We start from the raw sequence: 11,475 nt of genomic DNA, 5'->3' as shown, positions 1-11,475 counted from the left end.
ATCGTTCTCAGACGACTGGATTTGCGGCGTGACTCCTCCCGAAAAGACTCAAAGCAGCTAATCCTTGCTCATGGTGAAGCAGGTTCCCTCCCGTCGTACGTGCTTGCATTAGCCGCTTCTTTTTTTTTTTTAACCTTCAGGAATATGAACGTAACGTTACGTTATCAGGCGCTGGAGGTAAAGCGGGAAAAACCCCGTCTCTGAGTTTCAACAAAGAGAAAGAGCACTTGGTGAGTGGCGGTACAGCAGTGCTTGGGCCCAGCGGCCATGTCCCGTATAAGTCCTCTTACAATAAGTCCTCTTACAATAAGTCCTTATATAATAAGCCCTTCTATAAGTCCTCTTACAATAAGTCCTTTTATAATAAGCCCTTCTATAAGTCCTCTTCCAATAAGTCCTTTTATAATAAGTCCTTCTATAAGTCCTCTTACAATAAGTTATTTTATAAGAAGTTCTCCTATAATAAGTCATTTTATAAATAATTCTCCAATAATAAGTCTTTTTAGAAGTCCTTTTATAAGTTCTCCTATAATAAGTCATTTTCTAAGTTCTTTAAAACTTCCTTTTATAGGAAGTTCTCCCATAATAACTCCTTTTATAAGTCTTTTTTTAAGAAGTTCTCCCAAAATAAGTCCTTTACTAAGTCATTTAAAAGTCATTATATAAGAAGTTCTCCTATAATAACACATTTTATAATAAGTCGTTTTATTAAAAGTTCTCCAATAATAACTCCTTTTATAATAAGTCCTTTTATAAGAAGTTCACATGTAACAAGTCATTTTATAAGACTTTTTATAAGAAGTTCTCCTGTAAAAAGTCCTTTTCTACGTCCTTTTCTAAGTCCTCTTCTATGTCCTTTCCTAAGTCCTTGCAGAGTGCACAACCTTCCATCCCGATCCAAACCTCCTTGACACAGGAGGCCAAATGCTCTAAGGGGGTAGTTGTAGTCCTTGTAGTCCCTTTGGAAACTACAAAAAGGTTCTGAATGGCCCGTACCATTCCGCACGCGGAGGCCGTGCGGAAGCGTGGGTCCCGCCAAGGCAGTCTGTGAATACGGACCGGAGCTCTTCCAGTCACGGAACACCCCTCAACCCCCCACCCCCCCAAACTCGGCGTTTGAGAAAACACCTGCGGACCCGCTCGGGAGGGGGGGGGGGGCAGACCTCAGGCGAGGAAGCCGTCGCTTCTAGTGGTTCGTACATCGCATTCAGGAGGGGGGTGGGGTGGAGGGTGTCATCACTTATTTTCGCGACCCATTCTCCTCTCTCTCCTTGGATCCTTTCGCGGCTTTGGCACAGGTTCCACCGCTTCGGCACAGGTTCCACCGCTACCTCTCGTCCGTCTCTGTCATCCCCGTTCCCTTTATCATCTTCGAAGCAAGTCAGTCTTTTTTTATTATTATTTTTTTTCCTTCCCGACTCGGGCGGTCTTCGGGGTCCGCGGCTAATACTGCTCCCCCCTCCCGCGGACGGAGGAACGAGGGAGGGGGGCAGGAGAGAGAACGGTCCGGATAGACGGGGTTACAGATCCTGCCGTCCTTTATCAATAGTCTTTCTTTCCCACCGTACTCCCTCCCTCTCTTTTCTTTCTCTCGTTCGTTCTGCTCCTCTACTTCAGCGGGTCGCTCCTCTCCCCCTCTCACAAGGGAAGGCTGGTCTGGGTCTTCCTAACGGGGTCAGATGGAAGTCTCATTACTTCCGCTGTGCGTCGGATAGGGGGAGGGAGGGAGGGAGGGAGGGAGGATGCAAAGAGGAGGAGTGAGAGGGAGAACATGCGATGTTAAACGTGAGCAGGGAGAGGGTGTGGTCGTCATGCATGCAGGTGTAACCGTGTCTCATGCGGAAAGGTCGTTATTCGTTGGTGCGGAAACAAATGGAGAAACAATAAAATGTCGAAAAAAGGGGCTAAGCATGGGGTCGTTAAGGGGTGTAAAAAAAAAGGAACAAGCGGTGGATTTGAGGTCACTTTGTGTTGCTGTAAAGCCTCACGTCTAAAGTAGGCCTCCCTGGGAATCCACGGCAGAGTTTTCATGCTTAAGGTGAATTAATTTGCCTTTGTCTTGAATGAAAAAAAAAATATCTATATATACAGAGCCACAAAAATAAAAAAAAAACAAATTAAATTGATGGGAAAAATTAAGTGCAGTTGCAGTTAACTGAAGTGCAAAATGTGTGCAAAATTGCTGCAGCCGTTGCCTCATTTCGGTTCTGCTGCGGTCTATACAATAGCTTAAATTCTCTGATTGCAAAATTAAATTTTTCAAAATTTTCTGCAAAAAAATCTCTGCAATCACAGATTTCTAGATTAATTTTGTATGTATATTTGTATTTGTAATTGTAATTTGTACATTCTGTACATATCTCTGATTTGTAGTTTTTGGCTCTTTTTATACATTTGGCAATTAAAATTAACATTTTATTTAACCTTATGTGTTTTTAATGCTAATTGTTTGTAGCAATGCACCAATCCTCACCATGACAAATACCTGGTATATGTCAATCTACCTGGCGGTTCTGATTCTGATTCAATGGCGTTATGATGCCTCTGACGTCATCAGTGCTCAGCTGGACTACTCACTCCGAGTCTGAATCGTTGCCCCCGTTCACCGTGCCGGTCTTCAGGTGCATGGACACGCCGCCGTTGGTCTCTCGGTAGATGGGCGTCGGCGCCGGGGCGGGGATCTGCGGCCGCGGCGCCACCGGCGGCTTGACCACAGAGTTGTTGCCGTGGTGACCCGGGCGCACAGCGTCGTGGGAGGACGGCGTCATGATGTTGACGCAGGGGAGGGGCGACGAGGTGGAGGTGGGGGTGTTGTTGTTGTTGGGTGGAGCCGAGGTGATGGTGGGCGTGGGCGCGTTGTAGTCGCTCAGCTTCTCCCTCAGGCGGTTCTTCATGTTCTTGTCGGAGAGCGGAGGAGGGTAGCTGATCTTGTTCTTCAGGATGCCTGGAGAAGGAGACGGAGAGAGTGGGAATCAGTTCTGTGCAGTTAAATACAGCTCATCTGAGTCCAGTCCAGACTGGTCTGATCCGGTCCAGTCTAGTCCGGTTCAGTCCAGTCTAGTCCAGTACAGTCCAGTTAAGTCCACCATTACAGTCCAGTCTAGTACAGTACAGTCATGTCTAGACCAGCCTAGTCAAATACAGTCCAGTACAGTCTAGTCCATTACAGTCCAGTCCAGACTGGTCTGATCCCGTCAAGTCTAGTTGGGTTCAGTCCAGTCTAGCTCAGTACAGTCCAGTCCAGACCAGCCTAGTCAAGTACAGTCCAGTTTAGTCCAGTACAGTCCAGTCTAGACCAGTCTAGTCCAGTCCAGACCAGTTCAGTCCAGTAAAGTCCAGTCCAGTCCAGACCAGTTGAGTCCATTACAGTCCAGTACAGTCCAGTCTAGACCAGCCTAGTCAAGTACAGTCCAGTCTAGTCCATTACAGCCCAGTCTAAACCAGTACAGTCCAGTCTACACCCGTCTAGACCGGTCCAGACCAGTTTAGTCCATTACAGTCCAGTCTAGACCAGTCTAGTCAAGTACAGTCAAGTCTAATCCAGTACAGTCAAGTCAAGACCAGTCTAGTCCATTACAGTCCAGTCTAAACCAGTACAATCCAGTCTAGACCAGTCTAGTCCAGTCGAGACCAGTTTAGTCCATTACAGTCCAGTCTTGACCAGTCTTGTCCAGTACAGTCCAGTATAGAACAGTCTAGTCCAGTACAGTCCAGTCTAGACCAGTCTAGTCAAATACAGTCAAGTCTAGTCCAGTACAGTACACTCCATTACAGTCCAGTCTAAACCAGTATAGTCCAGTCTAGTCCAGTCGAGACCAGTTTAGTCCATTACAGTCCAGTCTAGACCAGTCTAGTCCAAACCAGACCAGTTTAGTCCACCAAGTCCAGTCTAGACCAGTCTAGTCCAGTCCAGACCAGTTTAGTCCACCAAGTCCAGTCTAGACCAGTCTAGTTGAGTCCAGTGCAGCCCAGTCAGGCTGGTCTAAATGGACTCCACTCCAGTCCAGTTGAATCCATCCAGTCCAGTTCATTTGAGTCCAGTTCAGTCCGGTCTGATCCGATCCATTTCAGTACGGTGTAATACAATGATTCAATTCAATGTTAGTCTAGTGTAGTTTAATTCAGTTAACTTCAGTCCAGTCCAGTCTTAGTTCAGTCCCGCCCGGTTTAATTCAGTTCATTTGGGTGCGATACAGAGTAATACAACTCAGTGAAGTGAGGTAAAATAAAATCAAATTAAATCAAATCAAATTAAGTCAAATCAAATACAATTAAATACAATACAATACAATGAAATTATTTAAAATAACAATTGACTTTTAAATAACACATCTTACTATGGACAGTATCTACGGTCTAATCGTGTCCCTACCCTTCCTCTGCTCTGGCTGGTGGATGGTGCTGTTGGTTTGGCTGGGGGGCGCCGCCTCCTTGCCGCTGCCGGCCGTCTCCCGCTCTCTCTCCTGGGGAGGCTCCCTCTCTCGCTCGCCCACGTGGTTGAGCTTGTTCTCCGGGTGCAGCTCCACGTTCACCTTGGTCTCCACCCGCAGCCGCTCCCCGCCTGCCGGGTCCTCGCTGTCGCTGGCCGTGGTGGGCTCCGCCGGCCAGTAAGGCCTCACGTGATTGGACACGGCGTCGACTAGGGAGCAGGAGGGAGACCCATCCCGTTGAGACGCGGCCGCGCTCCTCACCGCTCTAAATGCGCCGCTAAAAACGTTTATATTTGCGACCGCTTTTCTTAGCGGATGAATTGCACTTTAACATTTTGTCTCTGTCTTTTTGTACTTATACTCCTAAAGCCGGCTTTACACCAAATCCGAAAACACGCCCGTGGGTCGGATCCCCCCCCCCCCGAGGGGTTGTTCGAGGAATGCACCGTGCTTTACCCTTCGACCCCCCGTGGGGAGTGGAAGCCCTCACCCGTACCTTTAAACCCCCCCCGCGCCGTACCTTTGGGCGTGCTGTGCACGGGCTGCCGCTCGTTGTTCCACTTGGGCTTGACGTCGACGTCGTCGTCCTCGCTGTCGGAGGAGTGCGAGGAGGCGTAGGAGGAGCTGTGTTCGTCCGCCGACAGCTCGCTGTCCGAGTCCGAGTCTGCAGCGAGCCGGGGAGGGAGGGAGGGAGACTCAGCGCCGTGCGGCGGAAGCAAACCAAGATGGCTGCCCGGGCTGGGGGCGGGCGCTTAATGTCTGAGCGGGTGCCATGCGGCAACCGCGCAGGTGTGTCCGTCTGTGCAACGTGTTTCATGCCGATTCGGATCATTAGCTGTTACCGTGGCAACAAATACAATAGCGACCTCCCGGGGCGACGTGGAAACATATATATAAACTACCAATGCTTAAACATGAACGACCCTTAACCCAGGCGAAATAAAATAACAAGAGAACGCAGAAATATGCCGTGAAAAATATTAGATAATCCAATACTAAATCACCCATAATAATCTACAGTATGGGAGTCTGTAAAAGCCGGAGACGGTCGACTCCCGGTGGTTTCTCACCGTCTCCCTTGGTGCCGTTCCGGTGGAAGAGCGGTCCGTCCAGGTCCGTGTGTCCTTTAGCCGCTCCTGACGACACACTGGGCTTCAGCCCCGAATCCTCCCTGCACCGACCAGCAAGAGTTTTACTTTGAATGATTTTACCATTATCCGTTGTCACAATGATCATAACAATGACAATAATCATAACAATCACAATAATCATAACAATCACAATAATCACAATAATAATGAGCATTATTTTATCCGGCACACGAGACAAAACTGTCACGTGTTTAAAGATATCGTAATACATAACATTTAAACCTCGTTTTGTGAAGGATTTTGATAATTATGGGACTTATCCCATAAATGTGTCAACATTTAAAACAAAGAAGTTTTAAATGTTCACAACACAGAGAGAGGGAGGGAGGGAGAGGGAGGGAGGGAGAGAGAGGGAGAGGGAGAGGGAGAGGGAGAGAGAGAGCGCGAGAAAAGGGGGTGATAAAACCAAGAAAAGGGACACGCTGTGAGAAAGGTGGACGAGGACGGACACGTGGGAAAGGGAAGAACAGGCGGAGCGGGCCAAGCAGGCGGCCGACCGCCGGAGAGAGGGATGGCGCGGAGAGAGGGAAGAAAGAGGACAGCGGAGAAAAAAGGATGAGAGGAGGTTCAAAAAGGAGAGAGAGAGAGAGAGAGAGAGAGAGAGAGAGAGAGAGAGAGGAGGGGAGAGAGCGTTCAAGCCCCGACTCGATCAAATGTGACCGGCGATGCCAAACATCTGCACCGCCCCCGAACCGCCGTGCGGCATCAAACAGGCGGGGAAGCAGCGAAATGTCCCTTTAATCTCTCTCTCTCTCTCTCTCCTCCACCGAGGTTGAAATATTCCTCCCCTCCGGCGGAACGAAGGAACCGGAGGGGAGAGAGAGAGAGAGGGAGAGAGAGAGAGAGAGAGGAGAATTATGGAAGCAAAATAATTCAACGAGGTTGTGAAAGTTTCTTCGGAAGCGGCTTCTAATACCCGGAGGGCGAGGGGGAAAACACACATGATTTCAACAAGAGCTAATACAGGATTTATTTTCGGGGATAAAATGACAATACATAGGTTTTCCTTTTCTCCATCCTCCTCACTCTCTCTCTCTCTCTCTCTCTCTCTCCATCACACACAATCATTCAGCAAATACGTTTTTTTGGTATTATCATAATTACAATGCAACACGATTTTTGACATTCCTAACTATTATTGACATGACGGTAGCTATGGATGCGCCGCTCCTGCAATGTTCCGGATTTTGGTAAGGGCAGGTATTCACACGGGCATCAGTAGCCGACAAACAGAACTTGGAGTACTTCAAGACATGGAGCTGCGCCTTCAATCGTGGACACAGACACTGAGCTACAACCTTATTTTTCACCAGAATTTAGCCTCCACCTAACAAGAGGAACTGCTCTGCCCTCTACGGATGCACCGTGTGTTTGGGGAGCGTCCTAAAATGCACCGCTGATTAGAAATAAAATTTAAAAAATATATATTTATATATTAGTCAATATTAACATGACCAAAAGAGCCCCCCCTAAAAAAGGGAACTTTGGATGAGCCCCCCCTCCCCCCAGTCCTTCCTCTCCACCTCCACCTCCCTCGTGCCTGAACACCTGTCTGTTTGGGCTGCAGGGCTGCAGCGAGGGGAGACTCTGAAGGCTGATCTGAGGGAAGCGTCTGCAAGCGTCTGGAGACGAGCCAACAGCCACAGGGGGATAGAGTGTGTGTGTGTGTGTGTGTGTGTGTGTGTGTGTGTGTGTGTGTGTGTGTGTGTGTGTGTGTGTGTGTGTGTGTGTTGAATTCCTGCTTCAACCTGACAACCCCCGTCTCTGACGGGGGTTAAACAAAAAAAAAAATCAAATAGGGGGACGCAGGTAATGCTTTTTAATGAGGCTCGTGTTAGAGTTAATGCTTATGCCGGACTTAAAGGAGCCCCGACGGTCGCCCCATTGAGCTCCAACGGTGCAACCAGCTCCACCAAACCCTCCGTATGTTATATCGAAAAAGCGCACCTCATCAGCTTCTCCGGGGCCTCGTTGACTCTTTTGCGCTTCTGCAACAACCAGCTGTAGCGTTTGGCCTCGTCCGGGCTCACGTACGGCACTAGAAACGGGACGTCGCGACGCTTCGCAGCGGAGACCTCGTGCCGAGGTCGAGAAAGGTTTTGGTGCGCGCTGCGATGCGGCGATTCTGAATAAAATGTGATAGTACTGCGACATTACGACCGCAGAGCAAAGTTGGAATAACACACAGAGACACGACAGAGGGGCTACGGAGTGAGTTTTCAAACAGAATACTGGAGCACATGGCACAGAGACACCATAATACCACCTTGGAGTATAAATATTTTGACTGTTACTGCTACTTACTCGGACTGATGTAATATTAGGATCACTCCGTTTTATCACCCTTATGAATACTGTTATTATGGGCTGCTTTTATCCCTGTACAGTTTTCCACTATTTGACAGTTGTTATTTGACGCTGATACCAACATATGAATGTCTGAACTGAAAGCCTCTTGTATTAGTAACGCTGCAAAACTCTACCTTGTACTTACCGCAGACCTGACTGCTGCTCGCCCATATAGGGCTTACTAGTTCACTGTGTACATAGATATCTGAGAGTGTCTGTGTGTGTGTGTGTGTGTGTGTGTGTGTGTGTGTGTGTGTGTGTGTGTGTGTGTGTGTGTGTGTGTGTGTGTGTGTGTGTGTGTGTTATTTCTTTTCTTTTCCTCTCATTTTAATTCGGATCTCTTCCTCAGCTGCATAGGTTTTTTTTTTTTTTTTTTAATTTCCCTCCGGAATTAATAAGGTTTTATGGCATTTTTATCTTATTTGAAGATTTATTAAGGCTTAAAAGTCTGAACACCTTCCCCCCTGTCTCTCACACACAAACACACACACACACACACGCGCGCACACGCCCGCACGCACGCACGCACACACGCACACACGCACACACACACACACACACCCTGTACAGCGCTCATTGACCCTGAAGTCGGCTTGTGTTTCCAGGTGACAGCTTTACGAGTCCTGGCGTACAATCACAGCAGGACGGTGATTCCGTAAAACACTTTAAAATACCCGCTAGATGCAACCCCACCCGACAACCCAAAACAAACCCCGACGCAAAGCCCTCACAGCTGGAGAGCACAACACCGTTCAACATGATATCCATAGAGGAGGGTGGAAAAAACATCTTTTGGGGTCTCCCCGCCATTTGAATCCATTTTGTTTTTGACGTCTTCAATTGTCTTGATTTACAGTTATTTTCTTCGGCCCTCGAAACATGAAACACTTTTCACGTCGTAACCTCCCCCTAAAGTGTTGAAGTGAAACTGCTGCTAAAACACGAGGCGAGGGCCGTTGATTGATGTGGCGGGTGGTTATAAATCCTAAATATGAGTTGGAATGTGCAAAGCCGTGCGCCAGCGTAGCAAAAAGGAATCAAGAGGAGATCGTTCTGCTGCAGCATGCGTGGAAGTGGGAGATAAAGGGACAGAGTGGTGTGTGTGTGTGTGTGTGTGTGTGTGTGTGTGTGTGTATGTGTGCATGTGTGCATGCCTGTGTGTGTATGTGTGTATGGTTAGTATGTTCACGATGACCCGACATGCAGAACGAGGAATAGGAAGGAGATGGAAAAGACCGCATTACCCATAATATCCTCACACCTTCTATGCAAAACAATCCCTGCGCCATGCGTGATAACAGACACACACACACACACACGCATACACACGTACACATACACACACCCATCCACCCCAACAAATGCGTCCAACAAACCTACTTCCTACACCCAAATTATACCAACACACATACACACACCCCACATCCATTACCACACACACACACACACACACACACACACAAACACACACACGTTCAAGAATTAAAACACGCAAACACTCACGTGTGCGGATATTACAACACACACGCACACACACGTCCTGGTCATGCAGCAGTGCGCTAGCGGCCATGCGTCAGTGTGTGTGTGTGTACCTGAGTGTGTACACCAGGTAGCTGCTGCGGCTCTTGGCTGACCTGAGCGTGCTGTCTAGCGAGGCCATCGACTCCCCGATGGCCGAGCGGTACAGGGGCCCGTCCTCCGCAAACGTGTTGTTGCAGGTGAGAGAGCGCTGCGGGTGGAGGGATGGGTGGATGGGTGGATAGACAGGTGGAGAGATTATTATGTAATACAATATAACATGATAAAAGATGAGGTATATCAAAAAAGAAAATGGCAACATGTGTGTATTGGAAGAATGCAAACAGTTCACAAATAAAATTAACTGCACAAAAAAGAAAATCTGTCGATAAACACTTAACCTAATGATGAACAACAAATATCACCTTAAATAGCAGAAAACAACAAAAAATGAATTTGGATTAAAAATAAATAAATAAATAAATAAAAATAAAAGATTGTGTCCTGAAATAAAATATACCGTCCTATAAAATAACTTATGAAAATAAACAGTGAAGCACAACGATGAGAGTACAATAAACATTTTAAAAAAATGTTGGCAAGAAGCCTGTACAGCAAAAAAATAAAAAGTAAACATACACACACACACCCCCTGCTGTGTTAAAATTCACATTGTGATGGACAAGAGAGAAAGATTAAACAATATGAATGGTGAGTCAATTATTATGAATTAATTACAATGTGTTGATTATATATTAAAATGAATAATCTGATATAAAATTATCAGATTATTAAGGATATAAAAATGATAAATTACTAAGGATGTAAAACTATTAGAAAGTACATTATTATTGTTCTTTAAAAGATTTAAAAAATTATGCATTTTTTTAGGCTCGGTGTGCGTGTGCGTGGGATTCCGGGTGGAGTGTGAACATTTAACTTTAAATATTTCAAACGTAAAAAAAAATGAATGACAGTCTCCTCTGTTCAAACAACGTCTCCCTTTTAAAGGCCTGTGTGTCTGTGCTATCTTGTTCTGTTTAACATTCAGCTCAGCGGGCGGAGATGCCGCTCCACCAGAAACATCTGTAAATGCTCAGTTGGGTGCAGATTAAAGAGATTCTCTTAGCTGTGATAGTAAGTCAGTTGAAATAATGGCCTTAATATTGGCAAAAAATGTCGATTGTCCCTTTGATCGTCGATATACGACACGACCGCAAATCGGCACAAGCCTAGTGTGTGTGTGTGTGTGCGTGTGTGTGCGTGCGTGTGCGTGTCAGACGCACAGTGAGCAGAGAAGCCCTGGTGGTGCTGGATTCGTCCGCCAGCGTCTTCTTCCCGGTGAAGACGTTCTTCAGGTTCTTCCTCACCTCTTTGTTGAAGACCACGTAGAAGAAGAAGATGAACACTCCCTGAATGGACGGAGGGGTGGCGGTAGAGAGAGAGAGAGAGAGAGAGAGAGAGAGAGAGAGAGAGATGGAGAAAGAGGGTAGAGGAAATAAGGAAGGGTAGGTTGGAACAATTTTAAGAAAAATGTTGACGTGTCACAGTCATGGAGTAGGTCAGGTCATCCAGAAATATTAACAGAACAATTAAATGGTCTTTTGTGTCAATTTGTCCAGTATAATGGTTAAGTATTTTATTATCATTAATATTATTATTATTAATTACAATAACAATAATAATAATAATAATAATGTGACAACAATAAAAACACTTATAATAATAATATGAATAAAAAAAATAATGGTATTTATAAAAACAAAAATAAATAATAATAATAATAATAATAATAATAATACAGTGAATCCGGGTGAGAGATCATCAATGTTTCCACAAATGTCCGTCAGACACCCACACACACACTGTTGTGTCACCTGCAGACAGCTGAAGGCAGCAAACAGGTAGTGGAAGGTCATGACGTTGCCGTTGACGGCCATCAGTCCCAGCAGCCAGGTGGCGCTGATGAGCAGCAGCAGGAGGAAGGCCATTCTGAGAGCAGGGCTGAGGGGGTTGGAGGACAAGGG

At 46.5% G+C, this 11,475-nt stretch overlaps 1 protein-coding gene across 1 annotated transcript in view; it reads right to left on the bottom strand.

The window, feature by feature from the left end:
- Positions 1–636: 636 nt before the first annotated feature.
- Positions 637–11,475, bottom strand: part of celsr1a (cadherin EGF LAG seven-pass G-type receptor 1a) — a gene marked incomplete at its 5' end in the record, with an annotated part of 118,151 nt that continues 107,312 nt past the window's right edge. The window contains 8 exons of the mRNA XM_080022361.1: positions 637–1,666; positions 2,578–2,944; positions 4,373–4,639; positions 4,951–5,094; positions 5,501–5,601; positions 9,523–9,659; positions 10,735–10,860; positions 11,326–11,452. Of these exons, the coding sequence (XP_079878487.1) occupies positions 1,639–1,666; positions 2,578–2,944; positions 4,373–4,639; positions 4,951–5,094; positions 5,501–5,601; positions 9,523–9,659; positions 10,735–10,860; positions 11,326–11,452 (1,297 nt within the window). The 3' untranslated portion in view covers positions 637–1,638. The remainder of the gene's footprint in view (positions 1,667–2,577; positions 2,945–4,372; positions 4,640–4,950; positions 5,095–5,500; positions 5,602–9,522; positions 9,660–10,734; positions 10,861–11,325; positions 11,453–11,475) is intronic.

Source organism: Zeus faber (genome assembly GCF_960531495.2).
Source record: "Zeus faber genome assembly, chromosome: 21".
NCBI lineage: Eukaryota > Metazoa > Chordata > Actinopteri > Zeiformes > Zeidae > Zeus > Zeus faber.
The sequence above is the reverse complement of the archived record's forward strand: the minus strand, read 5'-3'. Positions and strand labels throughout refer to the sequence as shown.